We start from the raw sequence: 17,620 nt of genomic DNA, 5'->3' as shown, positions 1-17,620 counted from the left end.
AAACCAAAACCCCTTCCCAGTCCCTCCCAGTTCCCTTCAATTTGTCCCAATCCCCTCCCAATTGATCCCAGTTCACCCCAGTCCCCTCCCAGTTCCCTCCCAGTTCATCCCAGTTGCTCCCAGTTCCCTCCAGTTCCCTCCCAGTTCATCCCAGTTGCTCCCAGTTCCCTCCAGTTCCCCTCAGTTCCCTCCCAGTTCATCCCAGTTCCCTCCCAGTGCCCTCTCAGCTCATTCCAGTTGCTCCCAGTTCCCTCCCAGTTCCTCCCCAGTTCATCCCAGTTCCTTCCCAGTTGCTCCCAGCCCCCTCAGTCCCCCCAGCTCATCCCAGTTGCTCCCAGTTCCCTCCCAGTTGCTCCCAGTTCCCTCTCAGTGCCCTCCCAGCTCATCCCAGTTGCTCCCAGTTCCCTCCCAGTTGCTCCCAGTCCCTCCCAGTTGCTCCCAGTCCCTCCCAGTGCCCTCTCAGCTCATCCCAGTTGCTCCCAGTTCCCTCCCAGTTGCTCCCAGTCCCTCCCAGTTGCTCCCAGTCCCTCCCAGTGCCCTCTCAGCTCATCCCAGTTGCTCCCAGTTCCCTCTCAGTGCCCTCCCAGTTCGTCCCAGTTCCCTCCCAGTCCCTCCCAGCTCATCCCCGTCCCTCCCCAGTTCCCTCCCCAGTTCATCCCAGTTCCCTCCCATTCCCCGCCCCCAGCCGCCGCTCCGCCTCTCAGCCAATCATCTCTCTTTAGTCCCGTTGCCGGGCAGACTCCACTCCCGTAGCAACCAATCAGTGCTCGGCGCCCTCCTCTCTCCGTCCAATCAGCGCCCGTGGCCGCGGTCAGGAGCAGGAGCCGCTCCCAGTTCCCTCCCAGTTGCCTCCCAGTGCCAAAGGTCAGAGTCTGGGTAGGCCGCACATCCATTCTGAGGGGAAAAGTGGGGGTTTGGGGCAATTTGGGGGGATAAAATGTGCTTTTGTGGCAATTCTGAGGGGAAAAGTGGGGTTTTGGAGGAGTTTTGAGGTGAAAAGTGAGGTTTTGGGGCAATTTTGGGAGATAAAATGAGGGTTTGGGGCAATTCTGATGGGAAAAGTGGGGTTTTGGTGGAGTTTTGAGGTGAAAAGTGAGGTTTTGGAGCAATTCTGAGGGGAAAAGTGGAATTTTGGAGGAGTTTTGAGGGGAAAGGTGGGGGGTTGGGGTATTTCTGAGGGGAAAAGTGGAGTTTTGAGGGGAAATGTGAGGTTTTGGGGCAATTTGGGGGGATAAAATGAGGTTTTGGGGTATTTCTGAGGGATACAATGAGGGTTTGTGGCAATTCTGAGGGGAAAAGTGGGGTTTTGGTGGAGTTTTGAGGGGAAAAGTGGGGTTTTGGGGTATTTCTGAGGGGAAAAGTGTGATTTGGGTAAAGTTTTGAGTGGAAAAGTGAGGTTTTGGGCTATTTCTGAGGGATAAAATGAGGTTTTGGGGCAATCTGAGGGGATAAAAAGGAGGGTTTGGGACAATTCTGAGGGGAAAAATGATTTGGGTGAAGTTTTGGGAGTTAAAGTGAGCTTTTGGGCTATTTCTGAGGGATAAAATGAGGTTTTGGGGCAATTCTGAGAGGAAATGTGGGGTTTTGAGGAGAAAAGTGAGGTTTTGGGGCAATTTTGGGGGATAAAATGAGGATTTGGGGCAATTCTGAGGGGAAAAGTGGGGTTTGGGTGGAGTTTTGAGGTGAAAAGTGGGGTTTTGAGGCATTTCCGAGAGGAAAAAGTGAGGTTTTGGTGCAACTTGGTGTGTAAGAGTTCCAGTTTGGTGGGGTTTGGATGCAAGAGTCTCCCTAGTCCATCCCAGTTCAACCCAGTTGACACACTGGAGCGGTGGCTTTTATTGAGCGGCGGAAGGATCCGCGGGGAAAGGGGCCAAACCTCGTTGGCAGAGGGATCCCATTGGGGCACATCTAGATCCGGCTCTGGGGGAGAAGGATCCTCCAAAGCCCCTCCCAGTAGCTCCCAGTAACCCCCAAACCCCCTCCCAGTAACTACCAGTAACCCCCAAACCCCCTCCCAGTAGCTCCCAGTTACCCCAAACTCCCTCCCAGTAGCCCCCAGTTACCCCAAACCCCCTCCAAGTAACTCCCAGTAGCCCCCAAAGCCCCTCCCAGTAGCTCCCAGTTACCCCAAACTCCCTCCCAGTAACTCCCAGTGACCCCAAACCCCTCCCAGTAAATCCCAGTTTCCGTCCCCTCTCGGGTGTTTCCGTCCCCTCTCGGGTGTTTCCGTCACGTCTCGGGTGTTTCCGTCACCTCTCGGGTCCTTCCGCCGCCGCTTAGGCGATCGGATCCTTCCGCCCAACGTCCGACGGCCGGATCTAGACGGGAGGGGCACTGGGAGTTACTGGGAGGGGGGTTGGGGGTAACTGCGAGTCACTGATAGGGGGTTTGGGAGGGACCGGGAGCGACTGGGAGGGGGTTTGGGGGTTACTGGGAGTCACTGGGAGGGGGTTTGAGGTTACTGGGAGCGACTGGGAGGGGGTTTGGGGTTACTGGGAGCGACTGGGAGCGACTGGGAGGGGGTTTGGGGGTTACTGGGAGTTACTGGAAGTCACTGGGAGGGACTTGGAGGGGTTTGGGGGTTACTGGGAGTCACTGGAGGGTGTTTGGGGGTTACTGGGAGCTACTGGGAGGGGGTTTGGGGGTAACTGAGAGTTACTGGGAGGTACTGGGAATTAGTGGGAAGGGGTCTGGAGCTTACTGGGAGCTACTGGGAAGAGGTTTGAGGTTACTGGGATTTACTGGGAGGGGTTTGGGGTCACTGGGAGTTACTGGGAGGGGGTTTGGGGTAACTGGGAGCTACTGGGAGGGGCTTTGGGGGCTACTGGGAGTTACTTGGAGGGGGTTTGAGGTAACTGGGGGCTACTGGGAGGGAGTTTGGGGTAACTGGGAGCTACTGGGAGTTACTGGGAGGGGCTTTGGGGGCTACTGGTAGTTACTGGGAGGGGGTTTGGGGTAACTGGGGGCTACTGGGAGGGAGTTTGGGGTAACTGGGAGCTACTGGGAGTTACTGGGAGGGGGTTTGGGGGTTACTGGTAGTTACTGGGAGGGGCTTTGGGGGCTACTGGGAGTTACTGGGAGGGGGTTTGGGGTAACTGGGGGCTACTGGGAGGGAGTTTGGGGTAACTGGGAGCTACTGGGAGTTACTGGGAGGGGGTTTGGGGGTTACTGGTAGTTACTGGGAGGGGGTTTGGGGGTTACTGGGAGCTACTGGGGCTTTGGAGGACCCTTCTCCCCCAGAGCCGGATCTAGATGTGCCCCAATGGGATCCCTCCGCCAATGAGGTTTGGCCCCTTTCCCCGCGGATCCTTCCGCCGCTCAATAAAAGCCGCCGCTCCAGTGTGTCAACTGGGTTGAACTGGGATGGACTAGGGAGACTCTTGCATCCAAACCCCACCAAACTGGAACTCTTACACACCAAGTTGCACCAAAACCTCACTTTTTCCTCTCGGAAATGCCTCAAAACCCCACTTTTCACCTCAAAACTCCACCCAAACCCCACTTTTCCCCTCAGAATTGCCCCAAATCCTCATTTTATCCCCCAAAATTGCCCCAAAACCTCACTTTTCTCCTCAAAACCCCACGTTTCCTATCAGAATTGCCCCCAAATCTCATTTTATCGCTCAGAAATAGCCCAAAACCTCACTTTTCCACTCAAAACTTTACCCAAATCACACTTTTCCCCTCAGAAATACCCCAAAACCCCCCTTTTCCCCTCAAAACTCCACCAAAATCCCACTTTTCCCATCAGAATTTCCCCAAACCCTCATTTTATGCCTCAGAAATACCCCAAAACCTCACTTTTGCCCTCAAAATGTCACTCAAATCACACTTTTCCCCTCAGAAATACCCCAAAACCCCAGTTTTCCCCTCAGAAATACCCCAAATCCTCACTTTTCACCTCAAAACTCCACCAAAACCCCACTTTTCCCCTCAGAATTGCCCCAAAACCTCACTTTTCACCTCAAAACTCCTCCAAAACCCCACTTTTCCCCTCAGAATTGCCACAAAAGCTCATTTTATCCCCCCAAATTGCCCCAAACCCCCACTTTTCCCCTCAGAATGGATGTGCAGCCTACCCAGACTCTGACCTTTGGCACTGGGAGGCAACTGGGAGGGAACTGGGAGGCAACTGGGAGCGGCTCCTGCTCCAGAGCGCGGCCATGGGCGCTGATTGGACGGAGAGAGGAGGGCGCCGAGCGCTGATTGGTTGCTACGGGAGTGGAGTCTGCCCGGCAACGGGACTAAAGAGAGATGATTGGCTGAGAGGCGGAGCGGCGGCTGGGGGGCGGGGGGGAATGGGAGGGAACTGGGATGAACTGGGGAGGGAACTGGGGAGGGACGGGGATGAGCTGGGAGGGAACTGGGAGGGAACTGGGACGAACTGGGAGGGCACTGAGAGGGAACTGGGAGCAACTGGGATGAGCTGAGGGCACTGGGAGGGACTGGGAGCAACTGGGAGGGACTGGGAGCAACTGGGAGGGAACTGGGAGCAACTGAGAGGGAACTGGGATAAACTGGGATGAGCTGGGAGGGCACTGAGAGGGAACTGGGAGCAACTGGGAGGGAACTGGGAGCAACTGGGATGAGCTGGGGGGACTGAGGGGGCTGGGAACAACTGGGAGGGGACTGGGATGAACTGGGAGGGAACTGAGGTAAACTGGAGGGAACTGGGAGCAACTGGGATGAGCTGGGGGGACTGAGGGGACTGGGATGAACTGGGATCAATTGGGAGGGGACTGGGACAAATTGAAGGGAACTGGGAGGGACTGGGAAGGGGTTTTGATTTTTTATCCCGCTTTCAGCCAGTTTTGACCCATTTTTGACCCATTTATTCCATTATCCCCCAATTTTATCCCATTTTCAGCCAGTTTTGACCAATTTTGACCCATTTTTTACCCCATTTATTCCATTAACCCCCAATTTTATCCCACTTTCAGCCATTTTTTACCCATTTTGACTCATTTCTCCCCATTTTTCACCCATTTTTACCCCATTTTTGACCCATTTTAACCCCATTTATTGCATTATCCTCCAATTTTATCTGATTTTCTGCCATTTTTGACCCTTTTCGACCCATTTCCCGCCATTTTCAGCCATTTTTGACCCATTTTTGCCCCATTTCCCCCATTTTTGACCCATTTCCCCCCATTTTGACCCATTTTTGACCCATTTCCCTCCATTTTTGACCCATTTCTCATTTTCAGCCATTTTGACCCATTTTTGACCCATTTCCCCCCATTTTGACCCATTTTTGCCCCATTTCCCCCCATTTCCCCCAAATTTTGACCCATTTCCCCCCATTTTCGACCCATTTCCCCAGCCTCCAGCCCACGTTCCTGGCCCTGACCTCTCTTAGGGCGGGACACGCTGTCCGCACTCACTTCTCACACACCTTTCACCCCTTTTGACCCCATTTATCTCATTGTCCCCCAGTTTTATCCCACTTTCAGACATTTTTGACCCATTTTGACCCCATTTATTGCATTATCCTCCAATTTTATCCCACTTTCAGCCATTTTTGACCCGTTTTTGACCCATTTTGACTCATTTCCCCCCATTTTTGACCCCATTTATTCCATTTTCCCCCATTTTTTACCCATTTTGACCCATTTTTGACCCATTTATTGCATTATCCTCCAATTTTATCCCACTTTCAGCTATTTTTGACCCATTTCCCCCCATTTTCAGCCATTTTTGAGCCATTTCCCCCCATTTTCAGCCATTTTTGAGCCATTTCCCCCCATTTTGACCCATTTCTGCCCCATTTCCACCCCATTTCCCCCCATTTCTGCCCCATTTCCCCCCATTTCCCTCCATTTTGACCCATTTTTGCCCCATTCCCGCCCCATTTTTGCCCCTCAGCCTGCCCCCTCCAGCACCAGGTAGATCCCCACGGGACAGTGGTCGCTGCCCTGGGCCCGCTGCTCGATCCTGCTGTTGCACAGATCCTTCCTGCCCCTCTGGGACCACAGGCAGTAATCCAGCCTCCAGCCCACGTTCCTGGCCCTGGCCCCGCTCAGGTAGGTCCAGAAGGTGAAGGCGTTGGGCAGCGAGGGGTTAAACACCCGGAAGCTGTCGAGGAAGCCGGCCCCCAGCAGCTCCCTGAACGTCTCCCGCTCCTCCCGTGTGAACCCGGGGCTCCTCTTGTTCCCCGACGGGTTCCTCAGGTCCAAGGGCTGGTGGGCGACGTTGAGGTCGCCGCAGATGGCGACCGGTTTGGACCGGTCCAGCTGGGACACGAAGGAGCGGAAGCGCTCGTCCCAGGCCTGCCGGAAGCTCAGGCAGCCCAGGCCTCGCCCGGAGTTGGGCACGTAGACGCAGACGACGCGCAGGGCAGGGAACTCGGCCATCAGCACGTGGCCCTCGGCGTCCAGCTCGGGGTCACCTGGCAAGGGGACACACAGACGGGGATAAAAAGGGGCTTTAGGGGCCCAAAAAGGGGCTCTAGAGGCCCAAAAAGTCACTTTAGTCCTCAAAAATCAACTTTGATGGCCTAAAAAGGCACTTTAGTGGCTCAAAAAGTCACTTTAGAGGCCTAAAAAGTGACTTTAGAGGCCGAAAAATCACTTTAGAGGTCAAGAAGGGGATTTATTGACTCAGAAAGGGGCTTGAGTGGCCCAAAAAGGGACTTTAGAGGCCTAAAAAGTCAATTTTGTACCTAAAAAGGGACTTCAGTAGCTCAAAAAGGGGCTTTAGTGGCCCAAAAAGTCACTTTAGTGGCCAAAAAGGGGCTTTAGAGGCCTAAAAAGTCACTTTAGAGGATCAAAAAGTCACTTTAGAGGTCAAAAATGGGGTCCAGTGGCCTAAAAATACACTTTAGTGGCTCAAAAAGTCACTTTAGTAGCCAAAAAGGTCGTTTAGTGGCCAAAAAAGTCACTTTAGGGGCCCAAAAAGGGGCTTTAGAGATCAAAAAGGGGCTTTAGCAGCTCAAAAAGAGGGTTTAGAGGTCTAAAAAGTCACTTTCGTAGCCAAAAGGGACTTTAATGGCCTAAAAAGACATTTAGAGGCCTAAAAAGGGGCTTGAGAGGCCCAAAAAGTCACTTTAGTGGCCATAAAGTCCCTTTAGAGGCCCAAAAAGTCACTTTAGAGGCCTAAAAAGTCACTTTAGAGGTCAAAAAGGGGCTTTAGAGGCCTAAAAAGTCACTTTAGAGGTCAAAAATTCACTTGAGTGGCACAAAAATGGACTTTAGAGGCCTAAAAAGTCATTTTAGTAGCCAAAAAGTCATTTTAGAGGCCCAAAAAGTCACTTTAGTGGCCCAAAAAGTCACTTTAGTGGCCAAAAAGGGGCTCTAGAGGCCTAAAAAGTCCCTTTTGTAGCCAAAAAGTCACTGTATTGTCCCAAAAGTCACTTTAGTAGCCAAAAAAGGGGCTCTAGAGGCCTAAAAAGTCCCTTTTGTAGCCAAAAAGTCACTGTATTGTCCCAAAAGTCACTTTAGTAGCCAAAAAAGGGGCTCTAGAGGCCTAAAAAGTCCCTTTTGTAGCCAAAAAGTCACTGTAGTGTCCCAAAAGTCACTTTAGAGGCCTAAAAAGACACTTTAGTAGCTAAAAAGAGGGTTTAGAGGTCTAAAGAGTCACTTTAATGGCTCAGAAAGTCATTTTATTGCCCAAAAAGGGGCTTTAGAGGCCTAAAAAGTCACTTTAGAGGTCAAAAAGGGGCTTTAGAGGCTCAAAAATGGACTTTAGAGGCCTAAAAAGTCACTTTACTGGCCAAAAAGTCAATTTAGAGGCCCAAAAAGTCACTTTTTGGCCCAAAAAGTCATTTTACTGGCCTAAAGAGTCACTTTAGAGGCCTAAAAAGAGGCTTTAGAGGTCTAAAACGTCACTGTCGTGGCTTTAATGGCTCCTGAGGGCCCCAAATGGCCACTTAAGGCCTCAAAATGGCCACTTAAGGCCTAAAAATGCCTCCTAAAGGGCCCCAAATGGCCACTTAAGGCCCCAAATGGCACTTAAGGCCTCAAAATGGCTCCTGAGAGCTTCTGGTGGCCATTAAGAGCCCCAAATGGCCACTTAAGGCCTCAAAATGGCTCCTGAGAGCCCAAAATGGCCACTTAAGGCCTGAAAATGGCCACTGAAGGCCCCAAATGGCCACTTAAGGCCTCAAAATGGCTCCTGAGACCCCCAAATGGCCACTGAAGTCCTCAAAATGTCTCCCGCGAGCCTGTGGCGGCCACCCAGGGCCTGGAAACGGCCAGCAGCGCCCCAGCTTTGGCTACTCACCCATGCCATAGGTGACAGCCAGGGGTTTGGTCCTGCTGAGCAGCCCCACGCCGCTGTAGCTGGGCCGGTCGCTGGGGCTGTGCTGGTGAGGGAAGGCCCCGAGGCTCCGCAGCTCCTCTGGCACCGACTCGGCCCCACATTTGGTCTCCTGGAGGCAAAGGACGTCGGGGGCATCGGCCTGGACCCGCTGGGGGGGGGGAAAGGGAGGTTTTGGGGCGGTTTGAGGCGGTTTCGGGGCCGCTTTGATCCCGTTTCAGGCATCATGTTGAGTCTCTTGGCGGGCGCCATTTCATGGGGGGGTTTTGAGGCATTTTTGGGTCGTTCTGAGGCACTTTTGGGTCATTTTCTGAGTCATTTCTTTGGGTCTGTGTTTAAGAGGTTTTTTTGGGGTCATTTTGGGTCTTTTTGAGTGATTTTGTGTCACTTTATGTGTTTTTTTAGGGCCTTTTTCATCCATTTCTGGCTCCATTTTGTGTCTCTTTGTGGGGAGTTTCTGAGGCATTTTTGGGTCATTCAGAGGCACTTTTGGGTCATTTTTTGAGTCATTTCTTTGGATCTGTGTTTAAGAGGTTTTTTGGGTCATTTTGGGTCATTTTGAGTGATTTTGAGTCACTTTATGTGGTTTTTAAAGCCCTTTTTGCATCCATTTCTGGCACCATTTTGTGTTGGGTTTTTGAGGCATTTTTGGGTCATTCTGAGGCACTTTTGGGTCATTTTTTGAGTAATTTCTTTGAATCTGTGTTTAAGAGATTTTTTTGGGTCATTATGGGTCATTTTGAGTGATTTTGAGTCACTTTTAAGAGGTTTTTTAAGTCGTTTTTGCATCCATTTCTGGCACCATTTTGTGTCTCTTTGTGGGTCATTCTGAGGCATTTTTGGGTCATTCTGAGGCACTTTTGGGTCATTTTTTGAGTAATTTCTTTGAATCTGTGTTTAAGAGGTTTTTCTGGGTCATTTTGGGTCATTTTGAGTGATTTTGAGTCACTTTTAAGTGTTTTTTTAAGGCTTTTTGCATCCATTTCAGGCACCATTTTTAGGCCTTTGTTGGAGCCATTTTGAGGCATTTTGGGGTTATTTTGGGCCATTTTTGGCTCATTTTATGTTCCATTCTTTAACCAATTTTTAAATCATTTTCAGTTTCATTTTCAGCTCCGTTTTGGGCTCATTTTGACCCATTTTAGCCTCATTTTGCCCAATTTTACCTCATTTCAGGCCGATTTTGGGCCCATTTTGAGCCTTTTTCACCCCATTTTTGGGTCAAAATCCCTCATTTTTGGCCCATTTTCATTCCCTTCCTTTGAACCAACTTCTCAACCACTTCAAGACCCATTTTCAGCTCCATTTTGGACTCATTTTGACCCATTTTGGCCTCATTTTGGCTCCATTTTGCCCAATTTTACCACATTTCCGGTCCATTTTGAGCCTTTTTCACCTCATTTTTGGGTCAAAATCCCTCATTTTTGGCCCATTTTCATTCCCTTCCCTTGAACCAACTTCTCAACCACTTCAAGACCCATTTTTAGCTTCATTTTGGGCTCATTTTTACCCATTTTGGCCTCATTTTGGCCCATTTTGGCCTCATTTTGGCTCCATTTTGCCCCATTTTCCCTCATTTCAGCTGCCATTTTGAACCTTTTTCACCCCATTTTTGGGTCAAAATCCCCCCTTTTTGAGTCCTGTCCAGCCCCATTTCTCTGGGGCGCCCCAGTCTGGTCCAGTTTCAGCCCAGTTTAACCCACCTCCAGGCCTCCTTTCTTCACCCAGGCCCTGAGACCGTCCACGTTCCACGACGTCACCTTGAAGTTGAACCTTCGCCCGTCTTCCGTCGTGTCCCGGGGCGGGGGGGGGGACACGTACAGGTCACTGGGAGAAACTGGGAGGCCACTGGAACTTACTGGGAGGGACTGGGAAGGGGGTTGGGGTGGTTTGGGGAGGGGTTGGGGTGGTTTGGGGTGGTTTTGGGGTGGTTTAAGGGGGATTTGGAGTGTTTTTGGGGCACTTGACAGTACTGGTTTGTACTGGGAGGGCACTGGGAGTTACTGGGAGGGACTGGGAAGGGGGATTGGGGTGGGTTTGGGGTGGTTTGGGGGGGGTTTGGGGTGGTTTAAGGGGGATTTGGGGTGGTTTTGGGGCACTTGGTATGGTTTGTACTGGGAGGGCACTGGGAGTTACTGGGAGGGACTGGGAAGAGGGTTGGGGTGGTTTGGGGGGGGTTGGGGTCACTGGGAGTTACTGGGAGCTACTGGGAGTTACTGGGAGGGGGATTGGAATCACTGAGAGTCACTGGGAGTCACTGGGAGGGGGTTTGTGGGTCACTGGGAGTTACTGGGAGCAACTGGGAGGGACTGGGAGTGGGTTTGTGGGTCACTGGGAGCTACTGGGAGGGACTGGGAGAGGGTTTGGGGGTCACTGGGAGTCACTGGGAGCAACTGGGAGTCACTGGGAGGAGATTTGGGGTCACTGGGAGTCACTGGGAGCTACTGGGAGTCACTGAGAGGGGGTTTGGGGTCACTGGGAGTTACTGGGAGCTACTGGGAGAGGGGTTTTGGGTCACTGGGTGTTACTGGGAGCTACTGGGAGTCACTGCGAGTTACTGGGAGGGGGTTTTGGGTTGACTGGGAGCTCCTTGGAGCTACTGGGAAGGGCTTTGGGGTTACTGGAAGCTACAGAGAGGGGGTTCTGGGTTACTGGGAGTGACTTGGAGCTACTGGAAGGGACTGGGAGGTGGTTTGGGGGTCACTGGGAGTCACTGGGAGCAACTGGGAGTCACTGGGAGGAGATTTGGGGTCACTGGGAGTCACTGGGAGCTACTGGGAGTCACTGAGAGGGGGTTTGGGGTCACTGGGAGTTACTGGGAGCTACTGGGAGAGGGGTTTTGGGTCACTGGGTGTTACTGGGAGCTACTGGGAGTCACTGCGAGTTACTGGGAGGGGGTTTTGGGTTGACTGGGAGCTCCTTGGAGCTACTGGGAAGGGCTTTGGGGTTACTGGAAGCTACAGAGAGGGGGTTCTGGGTTACTGGGAGTGACTTGGAGCTACTGGAAGGGACTGGGAGGTGGTTTGGGGGTAACTGGGAGTTACTGGGAGCCCCACCAGGCCCGTACTGGTCTGTACTGGTTTATACTGGCGCCTCTCACCCTCTATAAGTCTATAACTTAACCGACAACATTTATTTTTTCAATGGGAAAAGAGGAGAAAAAGAGTGTGGGATTGAAGAGAGCTCCCACAGGAAAGTAGCTGCAAATGTGACACAGTGCTGGCAGATACACTGCATGGGGACCTCTTTATCACTGTAGTTGAGGTCTGCATTCCTGCTTTTTTGTAGCTCCCATACTCAATGGTATAAGTTCAGGGAGTGCCGCGAATTTTTTGGCTCTTGGCCTGAAAAACCCAGGGTCGAAGCCTGAAAAATGAACCAGACTTGAAGTCTGAAACCCAGGTTCGAAGCCTGAACAACCAGCTCCAAGCCTACTTCATGTGGCGATCAACCCAGGGTCCGATTCTCAGCTGGGTGGGAAGAAATCAGTCCTACTCAATGTGAGTGATAGCAGAAATCTTCTTCTTCATTGAGAGCAGGCTCTAACTTATATACACAGCAGCTTCAAAGCTAGCTCAGCAACAGCAGCTAATAGATTACATTCTTATGCTCATCCTACTTGCGGTTTCTGCGATAAGCAAGCTCCCTCACATTTTCCCATCTTGTTTTTCCCTCGTAGTTGTTTTCCACCTTGGGCTGTTACCTCGTTAGCTGAAAACAGCCCGACCTTGAAGGAAGAGAAAGCGGCCTGCTGTCTGCGTGACAGCAACTGCTTTAACCATGGCTCTGACTCTGGTCTTGATTGTGCATTAAATTCATATAACTAGAGCTCAGGCTGCCTTGCCCCATCAGGCCTAACATTATACCCTGAGATCCATGTCCATTCTCCCTCATTTTCTGCACAGGAAAGAGCTGCAAAGGTTGCACAGTCCTGACTGATAGGCTACACAGGGACCTACGTACCACTGTAGGTGGGGTAGGCGTACTTACTTTACTTCCCAGACGCCGTGATATAACTTCTACCACCATACTGTATTTCAAACGGGAGCTGAGCAGGCAGAGAGCGCGGGATTGCAGAGAGCTCCCACAAGAAAGCAGCTGCAAAGGTTGCATGGTGCTGACTAATAGGTTTCATGGGGAACAACGTACCACTGTAGGTGTGGTCTGCGTTGCTACTTTTTTGTTGCTCCACAACACAGAGGTGTAAATTCTACTGGCAACTTTTATTTATACACTGGGAGCTGAGCAGGTCAAGTGACCACGATTGGAGATAGCTCCCACAGGAAGGCAGCTGAAAAGGTGGCACAGTGTTGGTTGTTAGGCTACATGGGGATCTATGTACTACTGTCGGTGGGGTCTGCGTACCTGTTTCTTGTAGCTCCCAGAGGCAGAGGCGTAACATCTACCGGCAGCCTGTATTTTCAAAGGGAGAAAACGAGGCCAGAGCGTGGGATTGGAGATAACTCCCACAGGAAAGCAGCTTCAAAGGTGGCACAGTGCAAGCTGATAGACCACAATGGGACCTACATACCACTGTAGGTGGAGTCTTCCTTCCTGCTTTCTTGTAGCTCCAAGACTCAGTATTCTAACTTCTACCGACAGCATGTATTTTTTCAATGGGAGCTGAGCAGTCCTAGTGTTCGGCATTGGAGATAACTCCCACAGGGAAGCAGCTGCAAATGTGACACCGTGCTGGCTGATAGACTGCATGGGGACCTACTTACTACTGTAGCTGGGGTCTGCCTTCCTGCTTTCTTGTAGTGCCCATACGAAGTGGTGTAACTTTTACAGGCAGTCTGTATTTTTTCAATGGGAGCTGAGCAGGCCAAGTGCCTGGGACTGAAGATAGCTCCCACAGGAAAGCAGGTGCAAATCTGACACAGCGCTGGCTGATAGATTACAAAGGGACCTACGTACCACTGTAGCTGGGGTCTGCCTTCCTGCTTTCTTGTAGTGCACAGACGCAGTGGCGTAATTTCTACTGGCAGCATGTATTTTTTCAATGGGAGCTGAGCAGTCCAAGTGAGTGGGATTGGAGATAGCTCCCACAGGAAAGCAGTTGCAAAGGTGGCACAGTGCTGACTGATAGAGTACAGGGGTGTTGAGGGATCTGCAGCTTATCTACACAGGAATGCAGATTAGCAGGCACTTCTTTATTATGCAGATATTAGTCCCTTTGTTTTAGTTTCAACTAAGGTAACAGCCAAGGTAACCTAACAAATACATTTACCAGGGTCTTGTAGTTAAGGTAACAGCTAAGGTAACTGTTGGGACCTGGGCTATAATGAATGTTATGGAGTCAGTTAGAAATAGAGAACGTTTGTAGTTTGTCTTTGAATTGCCTTCTACAGCAAAAAAGGCCAGAAAGGAATGTCTATGTGATAGCAAGCTTGAGCAAGGGGAAAACCGAAACAGCAGATTGTAACAGAAACAAGGTCAAAGCAAGAAGATAGGACAGGACATTAAACTAAGCATTGGTAGAAGACTGAATATAGCATTCAATTTAGCATTGTATGATTGCTTGTACTTGACTAATAAATTGTAACATATGTAACTAACAATAATATAAAGGTAACTAAATGTAAGGTAAGCATAACCATAGTGTGAGAGAAAACTAACTGAAGGCCGAACAGATGGGGTGATATTTTAGACACAATAAGGCTGATGTTTTATGCACAATAAGGATGGTGATTAAACACAGTGAGGTTGGTGTTTAAGTTGTTACAAAAATGAAACTTTGAGGCCTTATGCATAGCACGTGATGCTTAGTATTAACTATTTGCCATGAATTGTGGCACGTACACAGCATTTGGAAAAGGTATAGAAGTGATGATGATGTGACAATAAATTGGAGCTGATGCACATCAGATTGGTGTCTGGTCACTCCCGTTTCACGCAACAAAGAAGAACCCCTGCACAAAGAAAAAGAAACCCTGCAGAACAGGCTGCCCAGAGGGCTTGTGGAGTCTCCTTCCTTGGAGGATTTCAGCACAAGCCTGGACACGTTCTTGTGCGACCTGATCTAGGTGAACTGAATTCTGGGGGAGGGGGTTGCTCTAGATGATCTCTAATGGTCCCTTCCAACCCCTACCACTCTAGGATTCTATGATGTCACACAGTCTAGATGCAGTACCCAGATGTGCTGTGATGTCACAGAGCACTGTTGAGGCATCCAGAGGTGATGTGATGTTATAGAGAACTGTTGCCATGCCCTCGTCTGCTATGATGTCACAGAGTCTCATTTCAGTGCCCAGATCCTATGTGAAATCTCAGAGCACTGTGTGTCCAGTGTCCAGACATCCTGTGATGTCACAGAGCACTATTGCAGTGCCCAGATGTGCTGTCAAATCACACAGCCCTGCTGCAAAGCCCAGATGTGCTGTTGCGTTACATAGTCCTATTGCAGTGCACACGTCTTATGATGTCACAGAGCACTGTTGCCTTTCCCAGATGTGCTGTGATGTCACAGAGCACTGTTGCACTGCCTAGTACTAGGACGTCGCAGAACCCCACGGCAGTGTCTGGATGTGATGTGGTGTCAAACACTCTTGTTGCAGTGCCCAGATTTTCTGTGATGTCCTACAGCCCCGTTCCAGTGCCTAGATATGCTATGATGTCACGGAGCAGTGTAGCACTGCCAGATGTGCTGTGATGCGACGCACACCGCACATCCTCTGCAATGCCCACATGTACTGCTGTGCCACACAGTCCTGTTGTAGTGCCTAGATGTTCTCTGATTTCACACACCCCCTTGTCATGCCCAGATGTGCTGTGATGTCACACGGCCCTGTTGCAGGGCCCAGATGTGCTATGATGTCACAGAGCACTGTTGCAGGGCCCAGATGTGCTATGATGTCACGGAGCAGTGTAGCACTGCCCAGATGTGCTGTGATGTCACAGAGTACCACTGCAGTTCCCACTTGTGCTGTGATCTCACAGGCACTGTAGCAATGTCCCCTTGTGATAGGATGTTTCAGAGCACTGTTGCAGCGCCCACGTCTGCTGTGATGACAGAGTCTCGTTTCAGTGCCCAGATACTATGTGAAGTCTCAGAGCAGTGTGTGTCCAGTGCCCAGACGTCCTGTGATGTCACAGAGCACTATTGGAGTGCCCAGATGTGCTGTAAGGTCACACAGTCCTGCTGCAAAGCCCAGATGTGCTGTTGTGTTACACAGTCCTGTTGCACTGTGCACATGTTCTGTGATGTCACAGAGCACTGCTGCCTTTCCCAGATGTGCTGTGATGTCACAGAGCACCGTGCCAGTGCCTAGTGATGCTGTTATATATCACAGCAGTGATTGAGTGCTCAGATGTCTTGTAATGTCACAGAGCACTGTAGCAGTGTGCAGTTGAGATAAGATGTTATAGAGCACTGTTGCAGTGCCCAGATGTGCTGTGATGTCAGAGAGTCCTGTTTCAGTGCCCAGATATGATGTGAAGCCTTAGAGCACTGCTACAGTGCCCAGACGTCCTGTGATGTCACACAGCACTGTTGCTGTGCCCAAAGGTGATGTGATGTCACAGAATACTGCCGCAGTGTCCGGATGTGATGTGATGTCACAGAGCCCCATTCCAGTGCCTAGATAAGCAATGATGTCACAGAGCAGTGTAGTGGTGCCCAGATGTGCTGTGATGCAATACACACAGCACATCCTCTGCAATGCCCACATCTCCTGCAATGTCACACAGCTGTGTTGCAGTACCTAGTTGTGCTGTGATGTCACAGAGCACTGTTGCAGTGACAACGTCTGCTGTGATGCCACAGAAACCCGTTTCAGAGCCCAGATATGATGTGAAGTCTTAGAGCACTGCTACAGTGCCCAAAAGTGCTGTCATGTCACACAGCCCCGCTGCAAAGCCCAGACGGGCTGTTGTATTACACACTCCTGTTGCAGTGCGCACCTGTGCTGTGATGTCACAGAGCACTGTTACAGTGCCCACACGTCCTGTGATGTCACAGAGCACTGTTGCAGTGTTCAGTTGTGCTGTGATGTCAAACGTCCGCGGAAGAGGAAGACGGAGCACTGGAACAGGCTGCCCACAGGGTTTTTGGAGTCTCCTTCCTTGGAGGACTTCAGCATAAGCCTGGACACGTTCCTGTGCGACCTGATCTACGTGAACTTGATTCTGGAGGTCTAGATGATCTCTAATGGTCCGTTCCAACCCCTACCATTCTAGGATTCTATGATGTCACACAGCCTGGATGCAGTACCCACATGTGCTGTGATGTCATGGAGCACTGTTGCAGTGTCCAGAGGTGATGTGATGTCACAGAGCACTGTAGCAGTGCCCAGATGAGCTGTGATGTCACACAGCCTCTCTGCAATTCCCACATGTGCTGCAATGACAGAGCCCCGTTGCAGTACCAACATGTGCTGCAATATCACACAGCCCTGTTGCAGTTCCCAGATGTGATGTCGCAGAGAACTCTTGCAGTGCCCAGATGTGCTGGATGTAATAGACTCCCACTGCAGTTCCCAGATTTGCTGTGATGTCACAGAGCACTCTTGCAGTGCCCAGATGTGCTGTAAGGTCACAGAGCACTGTAACAATGTCCATTTGTGCTGTGATGTCACAGAACACTCTTGCAGTGCCCTGGAGTGCTGTGATGTCACAGAGCCCTGTTACAGGGCCCACACATCCTGTGATGTCACAGAGCACTGTTGCAGTGTTCAGATGTGCTGTGATGTCAAACGTCCGCGGAAGAGGAAGGTGAAGCACTGGAACAGGCTCTCCAGAGGACCTTAATCTGAATGAACAAATTGGGTAATGTCACTCACAGTAGAAAAACAAAAGGTTCAAAACCATTGCTCCCCATGCACTGCAGCAAAAATGTGTCTTAAACATTTGACCCTTAAGGGGGAAGATCTGTTCCAATATATACACCCTCTCTCACTTACCCGCTCCCCAACATGAACCTGAACAGGGACCCAGCAACCTGACAAGGATACATCCTGGAGGGCTGGTTCTAGGGAGGGCTCCCAGCCCTGTTCAGATAATAGTAATGTGGAAAAATGAGGACTCTGACACGGAATCTTCCTCATTGGTGTCCATGAGCACTCAATGCTGTACTCATTTAATAACCACCTTAAAGATCCCCTTAAATTCTAAAGTCAAACAGCATATAATTGCCCCATTAAGGCAAGGGGTTGGGCAGGGTGAGCCAGTACACATGAAAGTGCCTTTCTCACCTTCTGATTTAATTCTCTGAGAAAAAATCAACTGATCAATACTATAAGGAGCATCCAGATAAAGTTGGAAAGATAAAAAAAAAACAAAAGAGGAAAAAAACCCCACCAAAAAAAAGGAAAAAAAAACCCAACAGAGAACAGAACCCAATATAAACATGGGAGTAATGCATTCA

General features: G+C 50.5%; 1 protein-coding gene across 1 annotated transcript; it reads right to left on the bottom strand.

Moving 5' to 3' along the window:
- Window positions 1–5,861: 5,861 nt before the first annotated feature.
- LOC133629459 (DNA-(apurinic or apyrimidinic site) endonuclease-like) lies at window positions 5,862–12,285 on the bottom strand. The gene is made up of 4 exons (XM_062020088.1): window positions 12,252–12,285; window positions 9,960–10,093; window positions 8,221–8,407; window positions 5,862–6,388 (listed from the first exon to the last, which is right to left on the bottom strand). Exons 1-4 carry the CDS (start codon window positions 12,283–12,285, stop codon window positions 5,862–5,864), a joined length of 882 nt encoding a protein of 293 aa, XP_061876072.1.
- Between the last annotated feature and the right edge of the window lie 5,335 nt (window positions 12,286–17,620).

The sequence above is a fragment of the Colius striatus genome, unplaced genomic scaffold, assembly GCF_028858725.1.
Source record: "Colius striatus isolate bColStr4 unplaced genomic scaffold, bColStr4.1.hap1 scaffold_46, whole genome shotgun sequence".
NCBI lineage: Eukaryota > Metazoa > Chordata > Aves > Coliiformes > Coliidae > Colius > Colius striatus.
Note: the sequence above shows the minus strand (reverse complement) of the source record. Positions and strands in the feature narration are given on the sequence as shown.